Here is a 25,085-nt window from a genome sequence, read left to right as displayed (position 1 = left end):
TTTTAAGGTATGGTTAAAGTTTCCTGGTTTATCTCTAAGAGGTGAGATTATGAGAACATTTCAATAGATAAGTTGTACATTTCAGTAATGTTTTGAGTCTTTTACAGTCAAATGTATTACTTTTGCCATCAGAACAAAGGAAAACAACACATAAAAAAGTCTAACAATAATGAGAAAGAATCGAATTATATGAATTAGAAACTATGTTTATGTAAACTAGTAAGAAAAACCTTTATAAACAGACCAGTAAGACTTAGATATGGATGATATATAGATCTTATCTTTTTTTTTTTTTTTAAGATTTTATTTATTTATTCATGAGAGACACAGAGGGAGAAGCAGGCTCCTTGCAAGGAGACCGATGCGGGACTCCATCCCAGGATCCCGGAATCACGACCTGAGCTGAAGGCAGACACTCAACCACTGAGCCCAGGGCATCCAGGTGTCCCCAACAGGTTTTATCTTGAAAGCCAACTGTAGTTGGTTGGTTGTGGCTGCTTAAAACACTATATTGAAAGGGACCCTGACCCTGGAGCTAAACTGGGTTCTACAGAAAAGAAGGATGTTTTCCAGGAAAATGGAAGAGGTGATTCATGCCAAATAAATGCCACTCCATGGCTTTAAATCTATGTGTATACCACTTCCAATTCTTCCTCTTCAGCTGAGTTCTCCCAAGAATTCCACATTTGTACATCCCTGCCTACATGAGATCTCTATACAAACGTCTCATGAGATCTCGAACTTAGTCATACCCAAAACAGACCTTTGATCTGCAGTGTCCTTCAAAAAGAAACCTTTTTCTTCCCCTAGTCTTTCCTTTCATAAGGACACTTTCCTTTACTATATTGCTCATGTAAAAACTCTAGAAATTATCCTTGATTCCTCTCTTTCACTCAACCCTGACCTAAAGTTTATATCCATAAGCAAATATTTATTAGGTTTAAGCCCAAAGCATTTTCTAACTTTATCTGTATCTCTCCAGCTCCTAGATGACTACCTCAGACCAAGCCATCATGGCCTCTCATTCATCAACTCTAATAGCTTTCTAGCTGCTCTTTTTGTACTCTTGCCCCTTATAGTCCATTATCTACACATCAGCCAAAGTAATTTTTAAAAATACCAATTAAATAATGTCACTTCCTCATGGTTTCCACTGCAATTAAAATAAAACCCAAACTCCTAACCCTGGCTCATTTCCCCAGACCTGTCTCTCCGAGTTTATCTCACTCAATCCACTCTAATCTTACTCCTTCCACTTCCACCATATTGGCCAACATTGTTTTCCCTACAGGACTTTTATACTTGCTGTTCCTTACAGAATACTCTTCCTCTGACAGGCTCTCTTGTGACCTTCAAATCTCAGTTTAAATGCCCCCTCTTCAGAAGACTTCTCTTATCTCTCAATCTAAAGTAGCAACCTAATCACTATCATCCTAGCTTCATTCTCTGTACACTACAAATAACTACTTGATATTTGTGTAGTTTATTAATTTGTTTGCTGTCTCTCTCTCTCCTATTATAATGTAAGATTAAAGCAGTATTGTATCACTACTCTGATGAGAGGGCCTATTTAATAAATATTTGTTGAAAATGATTTGTGCAGTTTTTAAACATGTTCTATTTCAGTAAAAAAGTTGGTACATGTATTTTTTTTATTTATTCATATTTATGGACTAACTGAATGGGAATAGAACTAAGTAAGAATTCCCTATTTGGGAACAGAGAAAATAATTCTTCCAAGGTTGAAAAAAACATGAATTTATTTTGCTTCAAATCCAAAATATACAAACTTTTTGCCTGATGGAGTCTGGTGTTGACTTTACAACAATGAAAAAACAATTTACCCTCATGGAGCTTAAGAGAGAATAAACAAACTATTTTAATTTGGTAAGTAAATGCCATGAAAGGAATAGTAAAAAGTGCTATAGGTATATTTAACCCATCCTGAGAGGTGGACAATCAGGAAATGCTTCCTAAAGGAAGTGCTGTTAAAACTGAAATCTGATCTGAAGGATGAGCAGTTACAATGGACATACTTGTGGAAGGAGAGAGACAGGCACTCAGGATGAGTATTTTGGGGAAAGGAAAAGTGATCAAAGCCCAGAGTCCTGGGCAGCCCTGGTGGCTCAGTGGTTTAGCTCCGCCTTCAGCCCGGGGCCTGATCCTAGAGACCCGGGATCGAATCCCACGTCAGGTTCCCTGCATGGAGCCTGCTTCTCCCTCTGCCTGTGTCTCTGCCTCTCTCTCTCTCTCTCTCTCTCTCTCTGTCTCTCATAAATAAATAAAATCTTAAAAAAAAAAAAAAAATCCCAGAGTCCTGACAGCTCATTACATATTTTCAGGAAACTGAAAGTAATTTAACATGGCTGGAGAGAATATAAATTGAGAAGGGCAAGAGAGAGACCGAGAAATAAATGGGTAACATCATAACACCCCATTGAGCTTAGACTTTTCCTGAGGGTAAGAAAGTGCCACTAAAGAACTTAAAGCAAGATAATGTTTCCTGTACCATAATCTTCATTTAAAAGATCACTGTGGCCACAGGGTGTAGAAGAGTCTAGAGAGAGACAGAGAAGCCAATCTCTTCCAAGCAACAATAGATAGAATTAGTATAGTAATTTTTAAAAAAACCATTAGGAAGATCCACCTCTAAGTATTAGAAGCAACTAAAACTATATTATAATACAAAATAAAATGAACATTAAATATGCAAATAGAGAGGTATAGAAGTTACCAAATCTATCAGGAGTTAAGCTTCATAAAATTATGTGACATGTAAACTGAACTTTCAAGGAAGCATAGTTAAAATTTCCAAAGATGGGGTTGCCTGAGTGAACAATGCACACTCCAATGTATGATACCAAGAGGGAACCCTAATGTGAACTATAGACAGGTGACAATGATGCACCAATGATGGCTTACCCTATAAAAGAAGACCTGGAAGGGGCTCCTGGGTAACTTAGTTGGTTAAGCAACTGTCTTTGGCTTAGGTCATGACCATGGGGTCCTGAGGTAGAGCCCCCCATCCAGCTCCCTGCTCAGTGGGGTGTCTGCTTCTTCCTCTCCCTCTGCCCCTCCCCCTGCTTGTGCTCTCTAATAAATAAATCTTAAAAAAAAAATTCTCCCTCTCTCCACCACTTGTATGTTCTCAAAAGAAAAAAAAAAAAAGATTTCCAAAGATGAAGAAAGTTCCAAACTTTATAAAGGACTTTTACATAGCAGAGTTGCTTCCTAATACAAATAATTTGAAGAAACTTAAAAAATAATCTCCATGTTTAAAGTGTGTATCTTTTTAAGGGCAAGAACTTCAAAATCTATATTTATGACTAATTTATAAGATTATAATTCCATCAAATTAAGTGTATCCTATTCAAGCATAACCTAAAAAATCCTCATAGTCTGCCCTCTAGTTATTATTAGAAAGCAAATTTTATTGACTGTAAAATTATTATGGATAAATAAAACAAAGACAGTCAAATCAAGACATATGTATATATAATTTATATATTAAATAATTTGAGACTGTGAAAGACACACATTATTCCATTATTCTGATAAAAATTAAACCAATAATAAAATGTATCTCAGAGTGTGATAAACTTGAGATACTATGCCATCTAATTCAGCAAGTATTTATTGAGAATTTATACAAACACACACTTTATATACACATTAGCACAATAGAGATAAACTAAGAGATAACTCATTCATCAAAATTTTATAAACCTAGATTAGGGAGACAGATATTTATATACCTCAAAAAGCATTTTTTTTTTAAATTTTTTAATTAACTTATTTATTTATGATAGTCATCAGAGAGCGAGAGAGAGAGAGAGAGAGAGAGAGAGAGAGAGGCAGAGACACAGGCAGAGGGAGAAGCAGGCTCCATGCACCGGGAGCCCGACGTGGGATTCGATCCCGGGTCTCCAGGATCGCGCCCTGGGCCAAAGGCAGGCGCTAAACCGCTGCGCCACCCAGGGATCCCCTCAAAAAGCATTTTTATAAGACTTCTGCAATGATAATGTAACTTTCTAAATCAAATAGTTGTAGAAGAAACTTTAAAATTATTTTGCATTTGATAGTGTAAGATACAGAATAAGATTCTAACTATAGTTAATACATTTTTTATTATCAGTGTTCTAAAGATAGAATGTTGGATTCAAAAAAATCCTAATTTAAAAAAAAAATCCTAATTTGAGTTAGAAACTCAAAAGTTTAATTGCTAAATACCAAAAGGAACATCAAAACCTAGGCAAGAAATATATAGGAAGATGAAAAGAGAAATAATCTACATAGGAATTTGTTAAAGGCAAAAGGAAAGTCAATACAATCATAATTCGTACTGAAGATCTGTAATTTAAGTAGCACATTTCTCACCTTTCATTTTAATACCTGAAAGTAACATATAACCCTTACCTTACAACTATGAGCATGGCTATCAGGATTGAACAAATAGGATCTGCTATCATCAGACCAAAATTTTGCATCATGATGGCAGAGGCAATTACACCAATACTCCCAAGTGTATCTGCCAGAATGTGTAAAAATACACCTGGAAACAAAGCATAATCAGAATTAAAATAGTATCTTTTGATCAATGAAAAATATAACTATTTCTTAGAACCATATTCCTTTTTAAAAAAAAAAAAAGATTATTTATTTATTCATGAGAGACACAGAGAGAAGGCAGAGACACAGGCAGAGGGAGAAGCAGGCTCCTCACAGGGAACCCGATGTGGAACTGGATCCCAGGACTCCAGGATCACGCCCTGAGCTGAAGGCAGATGCTCAACCGCTGAGCCACCCAGGTGTCTCATCTTAGAACTATATTCCTGATTTTATCCATAAAAAACTAAATACCAATCCAAAAATTGGGAAGAATGTAGATGCATTGTTTAGTGTTTAGTAATGAAATAATAGTACTTCTGGGAATTGAAATAATCTTTTTTTTTTTTCAAAGATTTCATTTACTTATTCATGAGAGACACACAGAGAGAGGCAGAGACACAGGCAGAGGGAGAAGCAAGCTTCCTGCAGGAAACCCAATGTGGGACTCAATCCCAGGACCCCGGGATCACAACCTTAGCCAAAGGCAGACACCTGACCACTGAGCCACCGGTGCCCTGAAATAATCTTTCCTTTTTCAAATCACCAGGGGTTAAAATATCTGATTCATAAATTACAGCTGTTCTTAATGATCCTTAATATTTTAATATAACATAAATGAGGAAGTACAAAAGTAAGTTGATTTTAAGCACATTCATCTCTGGTTAAGAGTCCATAAGTTAATTAATGATTTAGAAGTAAAACTGAATTAGGTTGAAAGAATTGTTCAAGAAACAGTTTATAACTACAAATACATGTACATACAGAGCCCTCTGCTGGTAATTAAAATTATTACTGCTTGAGACTAAATTTCCTATGGACCGTAACTCTATAAATCTTGATATACTTATTAATTATCCTGAAGGTTTTGTTACCTAAATTATACACTAAGCTTGAATCTGATATGGAAGAAAAGAGATCTGAATATTTTAAAGTAAATATAAATATTAAATTCGTAGGATACTGATACTCTGTCTTGAAACCTAGCTATACCATTGTGATATTATGATTTATAAAAAGAAATACGTATTTGGTCTTCACCCTTGTTTCTGGGAAATCTTTGGAACTTCCTAAGTAACAGGTGTCTCTTGTTAATGTTAATATACTTCTGGACCCATCTAAGGATGGGGGCTAGCTTCTAGGAGAACCAATCATCTGATTAGGAGGTTGGAAATTTCAGTCCCAGGCTCCTCTGACCTCCAGGTATCAGAGAATCGATTGCTGGTATGAAAGTACATTTTTCACTCCCCCTCTGGAATTGGGCATAGAATCCTAGTTGTGGTCAGAAGTAGGATTAGAATCAGAACCCATTAAATATTAACTATTTAATAATTGACTGGAAAAACCATTAAAAAATATCAAGAAGTTTAAAATATATTATTTCTTAAAAAGACTTAACTAAGGCAATAAATTATTCAACATTTATATTTCTAATAGGTAAAATTTACTGTATAGCAAAACAATGTCTGTGAAACTTAAACCATGTTACTAAAAAGAAGACACTTAAAAATAGCATTTACTCTATCTGAAAAGAAATGTGTAAAAAGCTTATGTCTACTTTATATTTATTCTACTTCTTCATTATTCTCTGGACAATTAAAGACAAACCATTTATTATTTAGGCATAAAACACAGATTTACTAAAACTTGAAAACACTTTCTAATAATTTAAAAACAGACTATTACTGGGTCCAATAAAATCTTAATGTGCTCTAGGAAAATATGCTTCACTTCATCTACTACTGTGTAATTTTATATCAAGTATTATACCAAATATAATTCATCCTGCAGTACCTGATATACTTTTTCATTCATATAGATTATTGACCTTTATAACTATTCTTCAAAAAGCAAATGGCTCTGTTTCCTGTTAACAAAAATATTATGCCAAAGCATACTCAGAAAAAAACTCTTCTTCTATGGTATTTCAAATAGCAAAGAATTAAACAGACTAACAAGTGCTGAGACCACATTAAGTTTAAAAAATAAAACTGAAAAAAAAATAAAATGAAAAAAAAAACTGAAAAGTTAAGAAAAAAATAAAACTGAAGAAAAATGCCCATCAAAGTGGATTGAAGGTACCTAAGCTTCAAAACTCTTAAGTGACAAGTGATTTTAAGCCTATATACTCTTTAGTCACTGTTTTAGTAGAATCAGGCATGAAAACAGCTCTAAATACTGAAAGGAAAAAGAAAAAATTTTTTGTTCTTGATTCTTCTTTAACTGAAAAGTCCCTGACTACATCTTATATGCCCACCTGAAAGCTGGCTTTATTAGCAAGTATCAATAATTACCTAAGCCCTTCTTACTTTCTAGTAACTGTTTCAAGAAGAAAAGTCAGTAAAGACAGAGGTCTAAACTAATATGCTTAACTTACATACAAGTTGAAAGCCTTAGAAGACTGGGTAGGATACCGCCAAAAACATTCTAGCCAGAAGTCATACTGAAGATGCTGCAAATAACTGAAAAATTCAGTTAACTCAGTTTTCACGTACGAGTATCTGCGTGGAAACTTTAAATGCCAGACAGTTTTCCCATCCTTGAGCTATCTACTGAGCTGCAGCCACCATAAACTAATGGATACTCAGAAAATATAAAGTAATTTTCCTAACAGCTTGTATAAAAGATAATTAGGAAGGCAAATCTAACCACCCTTCCCTCAACTTGTAATGATTTCCAAAACTAAAAATAAACTCATATTATCAAGGCTAATTTATAGCATTGGATATAGATGCATTACATATGCATGATTACAAGCTATTTCAGCAAATGCTGTTCTGAACCATATCTATATATTTTGCAAACGGAAGACTAGTGACTGGAAGACACATTTAAGCCTCCGGAAATAAACTCCTCAGTATGGAGGAGCACATTCAAAGTGGTGGTGGGGTGGGGGTGGCGGTGGGGAAACAAGAGCTATATCAAGAAATAGTGGAAAAAAATAGGCAGAGTAGAGTTTGGATCACAAGCTACTGAGAAAGTCAGATTGAAGTCAAAAGTTAATAAAAGGAGGAAGGTGAGGTGCTGGGAATTAGGAAACTTTGAATGATGAAGTCTAAAGGGAAATTGAGAGCCAAAGATCGGTTCATATCCCAGAAAGAAACTATCATAGTTCACAGACAAAACTGATTTTTCTCTGTCTTGTAAAATTTTGTAATTATCATTTTACATGACATGTAAGCTCCTGTTTAGGCATCATCATCTGATGCCTATGGATAGAACAAAGGTCTCACTTTGCATTATGTATATTCTAATATTAATATAACAGAGTTAACTTTTCAGGGCAATTTTACATTCATAGCAAAACTGAGCAGAAGGTACAGAGATTTCCCATATACCCCTGTCCTGGGCATAACATTCCAAATTGCCAGAATCTACTAGCAAAGTAGTACATTTGTTACAAGCGATAAATTATACTGATATGTCATTATTATCCAAAGTCCAACTACATTAGAGTTCACTCCTGGTGATACATTCTAAGGGTCTGAACACATTATATACTTTCTCCTCTAAATTTTTCCACAATATAAATACATACTGAATATGGAACTTGGAAAAAATATTTAGTAATCCTATGGAGGCAAATATATTATTACGGTGTTACCATAGTCATTGGCATGGGTATTATTTATAGGTAAGCTGTATACTTTCTAAATATTATAATCTTATTATTAAATATAAGAAAATAGCCAAGTGACAGTTAAAAGAATGTATGCTAATATATCCAATAGTATATATTTACAAAGTCATAAGGAAAGATAATACTTTAAGACACAAATATTGTTATGTATTTTTCTTAAAGGAACATTTCAGATAGCTCAACACAATGAAACCTGTTTCGTAAAACTGAGAAATAGACAAACTGCTTGTCATACCTTGTAAAATCTGTCTGCTGGGTCCAGCTGTTTCTTTTAAGGAGGGACCATCTGTAGAGAGTTAAGTTAAATTATTTTAAAATATATCTTCAATTCCCAATTCAATTTTTGCAATTCAGAGAAATTTTCATTCAAATATATCATGAAGGATGCATGATTATACAGCCACATCAGACTTATAAAATTATTTTTTAAATTTAATATAATAATTTAATGGAGACAGACATGGGCAATTTCAAAATGCATCAGTGGTACACAGTATTTAGGAAATTATTATATCAAGCAATCTGATAAAAAACAGTAAATTAAAAACATTGTGAAAGCCTTTTACTATTCCTAACATACCTTATACTACAGTTTGCTACACTACTTTTATAACTGGAAAACTCAGACAAAACAAATCTACTGTTGAAAGTTACAAGAAGTCCAAGAAATGATGCCAGGACAACATCCAGGATAACCGGACTGTGGCAAACAAGTATTTTCCCATAGTTTTTTTTTTTTTTTAATTAATTATTTTTTATAAAGATTTTATTTATTTATTCATGTGAGACACAGAGAGAGGCAGAGGGAGAAGCAGGCTCTATGCAGGGAGCCCGATGTGGGACTTGATCCTGGGACTCCAGGATCATGCCCTGGGCTGAAGGCAGGAGCTAAACCGCTGAGCCATCCATCCAGGGATCCCTTTCCCATAGTTTTTAGATGGATGTGGTAAGCTTTTCAAACAGAAGAGATAAAAATACTTTTAATTTTGCCTTTATGATGAAAAATTTAAAAATACTGCAATTTCTATACTTACTCTGAAGATACTTTAGCATCAAAGCAGAAAACATTGGTAAATAATATAAAAGACCAGTAATATTGAGATCATGAGGAAGACTGACAAGTTTTCTGAATATGTCTAGCAGAAAGCTTGCCTGACGTCATGGTTCTTGGCCCATGGTACCAAAGAGCTGACATATCCTTACTACAGCTTTGACACAGACTGTAACAATGCCAGAAGACACATAAAAGCCTAAGGCTACACAATTATTTCTGTCTGGATATGGCACTGCTATGGTGGGGAAAAATCATGCTGATTGTCAAAAGTGTTAACTGTTCTAAAAATCCAGCTCCTGATCAAGGCAAGACTTTGTCTGTAGGTAGTAGGTCCAGATAAAGACAATAATTTTTGACAGAATTATTTGGAAAGGTTCATTCTGCTATACTATAATAATGGATATGTAAAATAATATAACTCTCACCTATGTATAAAATCTGAAAGGTCCTTTCAGACATAAAATTTGTTATCTGTGGTAGAGACTGGCTAGGTGTTTATCCCCCATTTCTTCTTCTTCTTTGGGTAAAAACTAAACTACATTTCCCAGACTTCCTTGAGTTATATGTAACAGTATTAAGCAAAGAAATATCACAGGTAATCTACTTCTAGGCTAATAAGAATGTTCCACATGATCTTCTATGTACTCTATCTCAAGGCAGATGCAGGGAATTCAGTGGAGGATTCCAAAGCTCAAGAATCCCAGAGATAAAAGGAACCTGGATCCCTGAATTGAATGAGAAAGAGCAGCCACCCTCTTTTACCCCATCAACCCAAGAACAATATATAAACTTTTACTGCTTGAGTCACTAAGATACGTGCAGTTAAACCAAGCAAACAAAAAAATCAGTTAGCTTTACTGACGGTGCAGCATTTCAACAAATAAGAAGCTCATCGTATTTCCTGGTGAGACTATGATGTCTCTTATGGGCAATATGGAATCATGGCCCTATTATTTTTGTACCTCAGATTGGCTAATATACACTGAAGGCAAAAATAATAGCAAAAGAGAAGATTTTGATGTTAGACTTCTCCTTTTTAAAAAAAATTTATTTACTTATTTTAGAGAGAAAGTGCAGGGAGGAAGGGTGGATAGAGGAAGAGAGAATCTCCAGCAGACTCCCCACTGAATGAAGAGTCCTACATGGAGCTCAATCCTATGACCCTGAGATCATGACCCAAGCTGAAATCGAGAGTGGGACACTCAATTGACAAAAAAAACCAAGAGGCAGATGCTTAACGGATTGAGCCATCAAGGCGCCCCCAGAGTCAGATTTGTGTTTGAAGCTTAGTGTTTCATTTTACTAGTTACTATGATCTCCATGTACCCTGATGTCACATAAATTCTTCTTTGCCCCTTATCCTTCTTTCCCTTGACCAAAAAAAGCTACCTTTCATTTATTTAGAATCTTACTATGATGCACTGCTCAAGGTCTAAAAAAAATTCTAGGGCAACAAACAAGGGGTCAATTACAAATATTGGTGGTAATGTTACAGAAATAATGACTCTATTGACTAGGTAACAAATCCTTTTGTAGGCAACACGGTTTCCAATTGTTTTTTAATACAATACAAAGATTAGCTAATGAAACTGTCAATTTATAGATCAAAAATAATTTTTTATAACAGATCACTATGTAATTTCTAGAATGTAATTCTGAAGGTGTTCGAAGAATTGACTGAAACTGCTATAAACAAAACTTCTTCTAGTTAAGATTTCTTAGTACTTACACATAAAGCTAGAAAATAGGAACAGAATTACTGACAAAACCTTTTTTATGCTGGTGTCATTTACCCATACACTAATTAAGAAAAAAATTTAAGAAACAAAACAAATGGGGGCACCTGGATGGCTCAAGTTGATTAAACATCCGACTCTTGATTTCAGCTCAGGTCATGATCTCAGGGTCATGAGGTTAAGACTCTCATCAGGCTCCATCAGGTGATGGAGCCTGCTTAAGATTCTCTCTCTGCCTCTCCCTGCCCACTTGCCCATGCTCACTTGCTCTTTCAAGAAAAAAAGAAACGAAACGAATGAACAAAGGGAAAAAAAGGAGACAAACCAAAAAATAGACTCTTAACTAGTAAATAAACTGATGGTACCAGAGGGGAGGTGGGTGGGAGGATAAATGAAACAGCAGAAGGGGATTAAAAGTCCACTTATCTTGATGAGCACTGAATAATGTATACAATTGTTGAATCACTATAGTATACAACTTAAACTAATTTAATATTATATGTTAACTATACTGGAATTAAAGTAAAAACAAAAAGTAATAAATAAATAAAACATATCAGTGTAACAGTTACAAAAATTAGTAAATTTTAGAGACTGATAAATTAGGGACTTAATATTCAATTTCCAAGACCCTTTTCAATTTTATTTTTTTTCCTTTTCAATTTTCAAACCAAAAGTTTGAGGATTCTACATGGCAGGTACAGACAATACTTAGACATATAATTTTTTAAAAGATAAATCAGACTGTGGTATGTAAGCAGCTTTTATTAAGCTATACATTGAAATTTCATGAATTATTTAAAATATCATTTTAAAATATTAAGTTGATAAATACCTTATGACGTAGTACTCAATGCTATATATAAGTAGCATACAAAGATTTTTTTTTTTTAGATTTTTATTTATTTGAGTGAGAGAGCATGAGCAAGCGGCAGGGAGAGACTGATGGAGAGGGAGAAGTGGGGCTTGATCTCAGGACCCTGGGATCATGACCTGAGCTGAAGGTAAACACTTAGCCACTGTCTGAGCCACTCAAGTGCCCCAGCATACAAAGATTTCTAAGGAAACAGAGAGGTATCAGATGATACTCACCAAAAATTACAATGAAAATGTGAAAAACTGAAAAACTGAAGACTGGATGCTACCCAATTCAATTGTATTTTTATAAGCCTATCAGTAGTACAAAAGGCCTACATACTTTAAAAATTATAATTTTCATTTGCTAAAATGCAATTCTCATTCACCGACACTCATTTAAAATAGTGGTACATAGTACAATATACTCACTGAAAAAAAGCAATATCTATGGCATTATACGGAGTTATTTTCATTATATACCAAAAATGAACTAACCCTGGGAACCATTTAATCTGATTCATTAGAAAGGAAGTTGATTACAAAACCTTTTTGATTACAAAACCTTTTCAAGAGACTACTTCAACTAAAAAAGTAATCTATACAAAATTTCTGCATATGAAAGGCTGTCATTTGAAACTATTTCGGCTATACTCACCATGTGAATGAAAGTGTCCATGTCCATGAGCATGATCATGACTATGTGCAGCACCATGTTTTAATTCATGACTATGGCAATGATCTCCATGGCCATGGGCCTGATCCAGAACACCATTAAAAAGGGAATGACTGTGTCCATGGCCTAAAAAGTAGGTAGAAGTAAGAAGAAATATTTAAAAATATATCATATAAATGGTTACAATAATACTGATATCAGTGAAAAGAATTGGCTCCAAAAAGCAATTCAATTAAATAAAGATTTACTTATAAAAAGTGTTATAGATTCATTAAAACTGACTGAGTTCCTACCATGGAGTATGGGAAGGAAATGAAAGTATGGAGGGAAGTGGCAGACTTTACTGGAGATGAAAATAAGTGAGAAGTACAAAGAAATATTTAGAGATTAGATAATGTTATTCATTCACATTAGGAAATACTTATCTGGAACACATGTTCTAGGCACTGTTCTAGGCACTGCAGATAAAGCAGTGGAGAGCACGGACAAAAATCTTAGCAAAAGCTTTGCAAAGTACTATTACATATACTATCAAAGATAAAACAAAATGTATGCATATGGTCACTTTGAGGCAGACGCAGCAGACGCAGGGAAGCCTCTATATTTGGTAAAAGAACAGTAGAATTACATTATAGCAGTAGAATCCTTAAAACAACAACAAAATAATGCAGAATCAATCCTCTGTGCCTATCAGACCTGACAACTACTAAACCATCAAAGAAACATACAAGCTATTCCAAAGCAAAGAAAAAGACTGGATGCTACCCAATTCAAAAACATCACTAATGTTCACAAAAATCCTAAATACCAGTAAACCAAATCCAGCATTGCATTATATGAAAAATAGTGAATAGGGGGAGATCAACTTCCAAAATGGTGGAGAGGTAATACTGGCAAATTAGCTCTCTCTCTAAAACAAGAAACTATAAGGGACACATTAAAAATCAACCAGTTCAGAACTCATAATTAACCAAACCAAAACCAGAAAACAAACTAAAAAGCACCCATCCAAGAAGTTACCAAACCTCTGTAAGACTAGAGGGTTTCTGCCGTTTTTTTTTAAAGGTTTCATTTATTTATTTCTTCATGATAGATATATACGTATATAGAGAGAGGCAGAGACACAGGCAGAGGAAGAAGCAGGCTTCATGCCAGGAGTCTGACACGGAACTCGATCCCGGGACCCCAGGATCGCGCCCTGGGTCAAAGGCAGGCGCCCAACAGCTAAGCCACCCAGGGATCCCATTTCTGCCATTTTTATTTGGGGCTATTTCCATTTCACCTCCTGCCCAGCTCAGCTGAAAGTAGCTAAAAGCCAGCAGCACTGCAGACAATGGAGAGACCTGACTTTGGAAGCTCTGTTAAAAAGAGCATCTCCAGAGCACAATTAGTATTTTGTCCAAACTTGCAGTTTCCTAGAAAAATCTCTATTCTCAATGTGGTGATTATTAGAGTCAGTCAGCTCTAAAAATTCAGTGGCCACACAATGCAGGAAAGCAATTAGTCCAAGACAGTCATGCAACAAGAAAAACAACAGTATCAGCAACAACAAACTTTGAAGGGAGAGAATAAGGTAATGATATCAGAGTCATTATAATATAAAATGTCCAGTTTTCAACAACAGAAATTATAAGACATGCAAAGAAAAAGAAAGTATGCCACAAACATGGGAAAAAAGCAACCAACAGAAAATGTTTCTGAAGGAAACCCAGATTTTGGCCTTAACAAAGACTTTATTTAAATCAGCCATTATACAATGCTCAAAGAAATAAAGAAATCCATATCTAAAGAATGAAAGTATAACAATGACTCACCAATATGGAATATCAATAAAGAGAAATCATAAAAAAAAAACCAGAAAATTCTAGAGTTAAAGAAATATAATAACTGAAATAAAAGATTTACTAGAAGTGCTTAACAAAAGATCTCAGTTTCAATTATTTAAACTTGAAGATAGATCAGATCAACAGAGACTGTCCACTCTGAGGAGAAGAAAAGAAGAAAATTAAGAAAAATAAACATAGCCTTAGAGGCCTGTGGAAACACTAAGTATACCAAATTAAGCATTTTAAGAGTCCCCCAAAAAAGAAGAGACAGGAAGAAAAAAAACCTGAAGAAATAATGGTTAGAAATTCTCCCACTTTGATGAAAAATATTAATCTACACATTCAAGAAACTTAGGAAAATCCAAAAGAATAAACTCAAACAGAGCCATATAATAGAAACATGGTAGTCAAATTGATGAATGTCAAAGAGATGATGAAAGTTGTACACCAAGATAAGAATAACTTGCCGTGTATAACAGAACTTAAGATTAACTGGTGACTTCTCCACAAAAACCATGGAGGTCAAAAGCCAGTAGGAAAACAAAATCAAGATGTTTGAAAAAGTTGACTAAGAATTCTAAATTCAACTCTCTCCCTTAAAAATAAATGAGAAATAAGACATTACCCCATAAACAAAAACACTACCTGCAAATGAAGTGAAGGAACACTAAACAGTAACTACAACCCACACAGAGAAATAATGAGCACTGATAAAAGCAATTTTGACAGAGTATAAATGTATTTTTAAATTTGCGACTCATTTCTTCTATATACTTTAAGAGACAACTGCATTAAGTAATAACTATAAAACTTTTTATGGAGATCATAAAAACATGTTTTGTATGACAATAATAGTATGAAGAAGGGAGGTGAACATGGAGGTGTATTTAAGCAAAGGTTTTGTGTATTACTAAATTATTATTCATCTGAACTAAATTATTTTAAATTAAGACACTATTAAAGATACTATTTAATAATCCTGAGGATAACAATTTTGAAAATATTAAAAAATATATAGTAAAAGAAACAAAAGAATTAAAAGGCACACTAGAAAGTATTTAAAAATAGGAATCAGGAACTAGAGTAACAAAAAGAACAGAAGATATAGAAAACAAATATTATAATGGCAGATGTAAATTCAACCTTAGTAGTAATAACATGAAATGTAAATTGTTTAAATATCCCAATCAAAAGACAGAAATTGTCAGTAAGGATTAAAAAAGATATAACCCAGTTATATTCTGTCTACAAGAGACACACTTTTATTATTTTTTTAAGAGATACACTTTAGAGTCAAAGACACAAAGAGGTTGAAAGTAAAAAGACAGAAAAAAATACAACATGCAAGCAGTTAAAAAAAAAAAAAAAAAGCTGGAATGGTTATCAAAGCACCAGACAAAACAAACTATAAGCCAAAAATCACTGCAAGAAAAGGAGAGCATCATATCATACTGTGTTCAATCTATCTGGAAGATATAATGATTATAACCATATTACACTGAACACCACAGCTCCAAAATACATGAAGTAGGGACACCTGGGTGGCCTGGTGGTTGAGCATCTGCCTTCGGCGCAGGGCATGATTCTCGGATCCTGGATCGAGTCCTGCAGTGGGCTCCCTGCTCAGTGGGGAGCCTGCTTCTCCCTCTGCCTGTGTCTCTGCCTCTCTGTGTCTCTCATGAATAAATAAATAAAATCTTTAAAAAAAAATACATGAAGCAAAACCTAAAATAACTGACTAAAAAAATATATAATTCAACAATAATAGTTGGAGACTTCAATACCTACTTTCAATAATAAATAGACAACTAGACAGATCAAAAAAACAAGACTGAAACACTATGAACAAATTAGACCTAACAGATACCTATAGAATACTTGACCATCTATAGAACACAGAATATATATTCTTCTCAAGTGCACATATTGTCCATACAGACCAAATGCTAGGTCATAAAACAAGACTCAATAAATTGGGGCAGCCCTGGTGGCTCAGCGGTTTAGCACCGCCTTCAGCCCAGAGCCTGATCCTGGAGACCCAGGATCGAGTCCCGCATTGGGCTCCCTGCATGGGGCCTGCTTCTTCCTCTGCCTGTGTCTCTGCCTCTCTCTCTCTCTCTCATGAATAAATAAAATCTTAAAAAAAAAAAAAAAGAGAGACTCAATAAATTGAGAAGAACCTAAAATCCTATAGTGTCATCTGATCACAATGGAATTAAATTAGATACCAACAACAGAAGAAAAATGAAAGACACACTCTTAAATAATTAATGGTACAAAGAAGAAATCACATGGGAAAATGAAAAATACTTTGAGGAAAATGAAGTGAAAACACATGACATATCAAACTTACATATTATATAATTCAGTAGTACTTAGAAGAAAAGACATTTAAAAATATTAAAGCAGAAATAAAATTAAAGAGAAGAGAAAAACAGGAAAAAAAATGATAAAACCAAAAGGGAATTCTTTGAAAAAATAAAATAAAATTGATAAACCTTTAACTAGACTATCCAAGAAAAAAATGACAGAAGGCATGAACTACTAAAACTGGGAAAAGAGAGGTTTTTACTGCTGACCTTATGGAAATAGAATAAATTTTTAAAAAGTCATTTATAAACAAGTAAACAAATAATGTAGATGGAATAGACAAATGGACAAACATTCCTAGAAATACAGAAATTATTGAAACAGAATCAAGAGGAAACAGAAATGTGAACAGACCTATCACAGGCAAACGAAGAACAAGAGAGAAAAAAAAAGAATATATTAAAAACTTCCAAAAAAGAAAAATCCATGCCCAGATGACTTCACTGCAGCAAACATTTAAAGAATACCAATACTTAAAAAAAAAAAAAAAGAATACCAATACTTCACACTTTTCTTCACCTACCCTCTTAAAAAAATAAATAAGAGAACACTTCCCAATTCAATACATAAGACCAGTATTACCCTGATACCAATGGTATCCAAAGACACCAAAAGAAAACTGCAGACCAGGGACACTTTGGTGGCTCAGTGGTTGAGCAACTGCCTTTGGCTTGGGGCGTGATCCCGGGGTCCAGGATAGAGTTCCGTATTGATCTCCTTACAGGGAGCCTGCTTTTCCCTCTGCCTCTCTCTCTCTCTCTCTTCTCTCTCTCTCTCTCTGTGTCTCATGAATAAACAAAATCTTTAAAAATGAAAGAAAGAAAGAAAGAAAGAAAGAAAGAAAGAAAGAAAGAAAGAAAGAAAGAAAGACTGCAGACCAAAATTCCTTAATAACAAAGACACTAAGTTTCAACAAAATACTAGCAAACCAAGTAAAGCAACAGCAACCATGGCCAAATGGGATTTGTCCTAAGAATGAAAAGGAGGTTCAATACCCAAAAATCAAGCAATGTAATACACCATATTAATAGAATATAGGATAAAAACCAACTAATCATCTCAAAAAAAAAAAAAAAAAAAAAAAAAAGCTGTGACAAAACTCAATACCCTTTTGTAATAAAAACACCTAGTAAACTAGGAAGAAATGAACTTCCTCAACCTGATAAAGGGCATTTCTGAAAAACCCATGGCTAACACAGCTAACATATTTAATGAAGAAAGACTGAATGCTTTCATCCTAAAATCAAGAAAAAAAGAATGTCTTCTCTCATCACTTCTATTTAATATTGTACTGAAGAAGCAGGGCACCTGGGTGGCTCAGTTGGTTAAATGTAGGACTCTTGGTTTCCGCTCAGGTCATGATCTCCAGGTTACAGGATTGAGCCCTGCCTTGGGCTCTGAATTCATTGGAGAGTCTGCTGTGTCAAAATAATCTTTTTAACAAATGGTACTGAGGCAACTGGAGATCTATTTATATATATATTGGCCCCCAAATCATTTTCTTGTATACAGTTGTCACACACCATTTAAAAAAATTGACTGAAAATGGACCATATACCTCAAAGCACATCTAAATGGATACATTTTAACCATAAAATTTAAGGATGGTTCCTTAAAAGAAATCTATCAATGTAATTACAAATTTTAAATTAAGGAGGAAAATATTGATTACTTCAATAGATGCAGGAAAAGTAATATCCTTAATTTGATAAAGTAGTTTCATCAAAAACAAACCATAAACATTAGACCAAATGGTAAAACTTTACTAGCATTCTTTATTTATTTAATGAAGAATGCATATTAAAGTCATCTGGAGAGCTTTAAAACATGCTGATATTTGGGTCTTCCTCCAGATGTTCTGATAAAAATGTTCTGGGATTAAACCTGGTCATCAGTGTTTTTTTTAAGTTACTCAGGTGATCATCCAGGTTGATACAAGGATACAAACTAAGTATTTCCTTTTTTAAAAGATTTATTTATTCATGAGAGACACAGACTGAGAGAGAGAGAGAGAGAGAGAGAGAGAGAGAGCAGAAACACAGGCAGAGGGAGAATCAGGCTCCCCGCAGGGTGCCTGACACATCAGGATCACGACCTGAGCCAAAGGCAGGCGCCCAACTGCTGAGCCACCCAGGCGTCCCCAAACCAAGTATTTCTAATCAACACTGTGCTAGAGGTCCTGTTTATGTAAAAAGACAAGCAGGAATAATAGTTTTTATTCTTTTTTTTTTTTTAAGATTTTATTTATTTATTTATTCATGAGAGACACACAGAGAGAGAGAGGCACAGACACAGGCAGAGGGAGAAGCAGGCTCCATGCAGGGAGCCCGACGTGGGACTCGATCCCGGGTCTCCAGGATCACACCCCGGGCTGCAGGCGGCGCTAAACCGCTGCGCCACCAGGGCTGCCCCAATAGTTTTTATTCTTAATAGTAATAAAAACATTCAACTACCTAAAAATGAACTGACCAAAAAATATAAAAATATTAAAAAGTAGCTAAGACAATTTAGTAAAAGACAAAAATTTTTTTAAACATTTCCAATCAAAATCCCAAAAAGATTTTTCATACAACTTGACAAGCTGATGAAAAAATCAATTAACAGGCCCAACTAACTTTGAAATGCAATTTAAAATAGGCTAAAAGTGTTCTTTTACCTCAATGGGGTAAAAGGCAGGTTAATAATTGGTGCTTGGAAAACTGTTTATTCACAATGAAAAAAAAAAGTTAAGTCGTAACTCACCCCAACACAAAAACAAATTACATACAAAGGAGCAAAATGGATGAGGAGAAACACCCTGATATTTTAACACTATTAAAGTACAAGAGTATATGTTTATGAGAATAGGAAACTTCTCAAATAAAATAGAAAACATATCAGAAAAAATGTAAGACAGAAAAACTAAGACTATATCTAAATTAAGAACCCCTACATAAAAGTTTAAAGATAAGCCATAGATTAGGAAAAGATGTTTGCAACACATAAAAAGATTAGTATACAAAATGTATAAATATATAAGATATGTAAAAATTATTATAAATTAAGAAGACCATAGAAAAACAAGCAAAAATTAGACAATTTTAGAAGAGGAAGAACTTTTTTTTTTTTTTTAATTTTTTTTTTTCAATTTTCATTTATTTATGGTAGAGAGAGAGAGAGAGAGAGGCAGAGACACAGGCAGAGGGAGAAGCAGGCTCCATGCACCGGGATGCCCGATGTGGGATTCGATCCCAGGTCTCCAGGATCGCGCCCTGGGCCAAAGGCAGGCGCCAAACCGCTGCGCCACCCAGGGATCCCGAGGAAGAACTTGAATGGCCTAAAAACATAAAGATTTTCAACCTCATCACTAGTCAGAGAAATAATAAATAAAATGAGGTATCATTTTTATCAAAGTATTAGCAAAATAGTTTTAAACCCATAATAATAAGTTTTAATGTGAGTGGGAAAAATTAGCATTGGCATTCATTGCCAGGGTAAATGTGGATGGATGACAGTCATTTTGGAAGGGCAATTTGCTATTGTCTATTGAAACTAAAAACTGTACTTCCCGTGTTCCAGCAACTCTATATTCCAGCACAGTGCAATTCAAAGAACTTTCTGTGATGATGGACATGTTCTATATATGCTATCCAATATGACAGCCCTATGTGGCTACTGAGCACTTGAACTATCACTTGTGTAACTGAAGAAGTGCATTTTTAATTTTATTAAATTTAAGTAACTGTAATTTAAATTTAAAACAGTCACATGTGACTAATGGCTACCAAACTGGACAGTACAGCTTTGGAAAAACACTTGCATATGTTCACAAGGATATGCATATGGAAAGGACTTAAAAAGTCTATATACCGAAGACTAGTTAAATAAGCCACAGTATCCCACACCATGGAGTTTCATGTGTTAACAAGAGAAAGTGGACTGATGCATACCAAATAGCAGGATTTCAAAGACAGATGGTATAATAAATTTTATACCCACAAACACTATAGTTTTACTAGCTAGATTTATTTTGTGATTTTTAAAGTTTATTTGTTGGTTTTATATAAGTGGTGTCATACTAAACAGATAACCTACACAGGTCTGGAGGGATCCACACCAAACTGATAGCGTGTAATCTTGAGATGATACTCAGATGGAGGAACATGGAGAAGTGGGAGTGATGGTTTTGGAAGACATAAATAAGAATCTATTAACATATTATTTCTGTTATTAAAGATCAGCATAGAATTTGAATTTATCAATTTTCAAAAGTGATAATTATGATGGAAAAGAGAAAATGAAGAAACAAAGGGTTCTAACCATCATACCAGAGCCATGAGAATGTCCATGACCTCCATGCTTGAAAACAAATATTCCTACTAGGTTTACCACAAACCCAAGAATTGAAACAAGAAGCAGTCTCTCATGGTGTACATCTGGAGGGGCTAATGCTCTCTAGAAAACACATAATACAAAAAAGGGAATTGAAATAATTTCTGATTGATCAACTGGTAAAAACAAAAAGCAATCTTTAAAATTTTTTAGTTATTTTCAAAATGAAAACCATTCTAAAAATATATGCCAAACAGTCTATAGAGGAAAAAAAAAAACAGTGCTCACTTAATGCAGACAAGGTAATAGTTACTATTTTTAAATAAACACCAATATTTAAAAGCATGACTATTTGGTCTAAAACCCATCCCTCTTTGGTATCTTAAATAATACTGCCATTCATTTTAAGTTCATTGATTTTTCAATTTTCTCTCTCTCTTTTTTTAAATATACCAAATATAAAAGTTCACTGGGAAAACTCTCAGGTTCTATTTTAAGAACTCTTCCCAACAGACCTCACTACCCGGATTGTGCCTTTACTTTTCAGAGTTAATGCTTCATTCATACCATTTCATTGTTTTGAATTTCAAGTAGTTTCACATATATTTAATTTTTTCAACTACTTTGTAAGCTCTTCTTTCTTTTTGTAAGCTCCTCTTATACAATAATTTATCTAACCCAAGACTGTCCTCAGTAATAGTGTGAAAACAGCCCACATATATCTTTAGTTCATAAACATTTTTGTTACAGAAATGTAATTTACTGACTCTAATCATTATTTACAATACCTCAACTCCTTCTGAGAAAATAAAAAAAGCAGTGAAGATCAAAAATAGGCCATTGACAAAGCCAGCCAGAACTTCCGCTCTAACATACCTAAGGAAGAGCAAAGTAAACAATTGAATTATCATTTCTTAAAAATCAAATCATAAATTTACATACAATCAGAGATTATAAAACATATTATATAAGCAGCCAGCAAAGTCCTAATATTTATAATATAGTGTTTTATTCTATATAATAGTAGAAATGAGGAAATGAATTATTACAAATTATGTATAATAGCACAATACCACAAAATACATTCACTTCTACAAGCCAATCAAAAGATCTTCTTAGAGTAAGTAGATTTAGAAAGACCTCTTCCACAGAAATGTAAATCTCAAGTCGCCCCTGGACTAGACAAATAGGCACAGAAGGAAAGATCAAGAGATAAAAAGTAGAAGAAAATGAAGGGTTTTTCGAACTTACTGCTTCTTTTCTAAGAACTTCTTATACTTTTTGTTTTGTACCTATCAGCTTTCAAATCTCTGGAAAATGGAATTTTGATTTGAAGGAAAATAAAATTATTTCTGAGTCATCCTAGAGACAACTTTGAGATTTATACTTCTACAACTCTTTTCTAAGATTAATAAATCTAACAAAAAATTTTCAATTACCTATTTTTAGAATCAATTCTAGCTTCATATGATACTACTTAAATTATTTTTAAAAGATCTGTCTTTTCCTCCATGGACTTCTGAAGCTTTCTGCTTCCCACCTGCATGAAGCATCGGGGAAAGATTTTATTTTTTCCATAAGGTATTATCTGGCTTAGTTAAAGTCATGAGAACCAACTTTAACCTGGCAGTTTTACATGTCCTAACATTATTCAAAGGGTGCTGACAGCAGTTAATTACTCTGGTCCATAAACAAAATAATAGGAGCATCAAAAATACCGCTTTTTCTAGCTTTCTATGTCAACTTCTAGATAATACAATTTTTACTATAAAAAATGTTTAAAGTAAAGAGAACAAACTCTTTAAAATGTACTCTATTCAGTTACATTGGAGTTTGCTCTGTCAGTACACTCCAACATAGCATATATTTCTGCACTCAGAAATAATGCATACTTCTACCTTCTAACACATACAAATGAATTAAATTTACATAATATTTGTCAGAACATATGCCTTTTTATCTTTCATGAGAGAACATTCATTAAATTCAGCTTGCTTTCCATAGCAAACACTTAGGAACTTATCTAATATATCAGCAGGGTTACTAACCTAAAATGAAAAGCATTTTCTTTTAACCCACTCTTCTACTCCCATAGTTAATGCAAAAGCCTTTTGTCCTTGAGTTCCATTAGACTTCAAGATCAAAGGTAGAAATGTTTTTCAGGCATCTTTTTGTCTCTAATGTCTACCTCAGTAGGTACTCCATAAATTCTGACAAACTGTTGGTCTAAAGTGATTTAATTAGGCTTAAGATATTTGCTGAACTTGGTTACAGAATTCAAGTGAAAAACTTGTGAAAACTAGACATACTTGCCTTTACAAATGACTGTTTACTTGAACACAGTGAGTCTTGGAATTAAAACATACCACATTCATAAATTTGCTACTGCCTCATTAAGTATGAAGACATCTGAATTTTTTAGCCAGGGCAAAAAAAAAAAAAAAAAAAAAGATACAGTGTATGTACATATATATAAAGGTACGTACATATGCATGTAGCTATCAGACATATATTACTTTTATGCTGGCACTACTATTTCAAAAATAGGAGTGTGACCAGACACAAAGATGATTTTTCTATAAACAAATACAGAAAAGTCTTCTGCCTCTCAGATTTCTTCTATTATTATTATTTTTTAATGATTTTATTTATTTATGAGAGACACAGAGAGGCAGAAGGAAAGTAGGCTTCCTGTGAGGAGCGTGATGTGGGACTCGATCCCAGGACCCCGGGATCAGGCTCTGAGCCAAACACAGATAGATGCTCAACCACCGAGCCACTCAGGTGCCCCTCTGCTATTATTTTTCTATTGCAGTCAGTCAGCTACTGTGATCATACTGAACCAGGGGTGGGGGACGGGGCAGGTATTGGGGATTCATCCTTAGGCTTAGCCTATTCAGTGTCATTTTGATGTACTGGTACTTAACATTTTACTGGCACTGCTACTTAACTAATGTAGCAATGATTAATAGATTCAAATGTTGCATCAGATTTTACTCCCTAATTTTTCCCTTCTCAAAAGAAAAAAGCAACCAAGAAGACAAAACAAGAAACAAAAAGATGGCATATCACTCCTTTATATAAACTAGTTAACGCTGAATAGTAAAACCTGCTTTGGTACTGAAGGTATTCAAAACTATTCCTAAAAACCATCTTACAGTGGGAGATTATGTATTCTAAATAGAAAATAATAGATACACTTAGATTTAAGGAACTGAGAATTTTTATAGTTACCTGTTTATCCTAAAAAATAATTAAAAAAATTTTTTTCTCAAAAACTTGTTAAGATGTTCTAATCAGATTTTTGATATACAATATATATAAATTATTAATTTTCCAACACAAGATTAGAATCTTACACGCAATCTTTCTTTAATGATTCAAAATATACTAAGAATTTTTTTATTGCATAGTCATGGAAAATGTTCTCTTTTGAGCTGTTTGAATTTATAGATATACAGATCCTTCACTGTAGTCTACAAAAACAGTAGAATTAGTGGTTTTTGTCTGACTTTTTGTAATTTTACAAATAACCACATCACTTCAGTTAAACCCCAAATCAGTAAGTTCTGTCACAGAATTTTATATACCCTTGTTTCAGCACTTGTCACAACATAGTTACTATGTTTTTACAGCACTATTTCCCCATTAGAGCACAAGTTCCTCCAAGGCAGAAGCCATATCTTATTTGTCTTTATAAGCAACAAAAGATTAGACTCCTAGTGGGCTCTCAATAAATATCTGAAGAGAACAAGAGCATGTACAAGAGAAAGTGCATGCATGCTGGCTCAAGAACAAAAGCAAAGGTGAAGGGAAAGAGGAAGCCGAGAAGGAACAAGAGTAAAAGAGAGAACAAAAGGCAGTATGCCTAAGACAGTGGATGGACGCAGGCAGGAGAGAATGAGAGACACCTCAGGGGAGGATCAGTGAGAGAAGGAAAGAGAATAGGAAAGAACTAGGACTAAGGCATTCAGAGAGAGGGAGGGGGAACAAGAAAGAGCCTGAGAGATAC

At 34.2% G+C, this 25,085-nt stretch overlaps 1 protein-coding gene across 1 annotated transcript in view; it reads right to left on the bottom strand.

The window, feature by feature from the left end:
- Window positions 1-25,085, bottom strand: part of SLC30A7 (solute carrier family 30 member 7) — a 91,091-nt gene that overhangs the window by 46,923 nt on the left and 19,083 nt on the right. The window contains exons 4-8 of the mRNA XM_077905620.1: window positions 21,862-21,949; window positions 21,070-21,196; window positions 12,549-12,692; window positions 8,481-8,531; window positions 4,417-4,552 (exon numbers count right to left, since the gene is read on the bottom strand). Of these exons, the coding sequence (XP_077761746.1) occupies window positions 4,417-4,552; window positions 8,481-8,531; window positions 12,549-12,692; window positions 21,070-21,196; window positions 21,862-21,949 (546 nt within the window). The remainder of the gene's footprint in view (window positions 1-4,416; window positions 4,553-8,480; window positions 8,532-12,548; window positions 12,693-21,069; window positions 21,197-21,861; window positions 21,950-25,085) is intronic.

This window comes from Canis aureus, chromosome 8 (genome assembly GCF_053574225.1).
Source record: "Canis aureus isolate CA01 chromosome 8, VMU_Caureus_v.1.0, whole genome shotgun sequence".
In the NCBI taxonomy this organism is placed as follows: Eukaryota; Metazoa; Chordata; class Mammalia; order Carnivora; family Canidae; genus Canis; species Canis aureus.
This window is presented reverse-complemented; position numbering and strand designations above follow the sequence as displayed.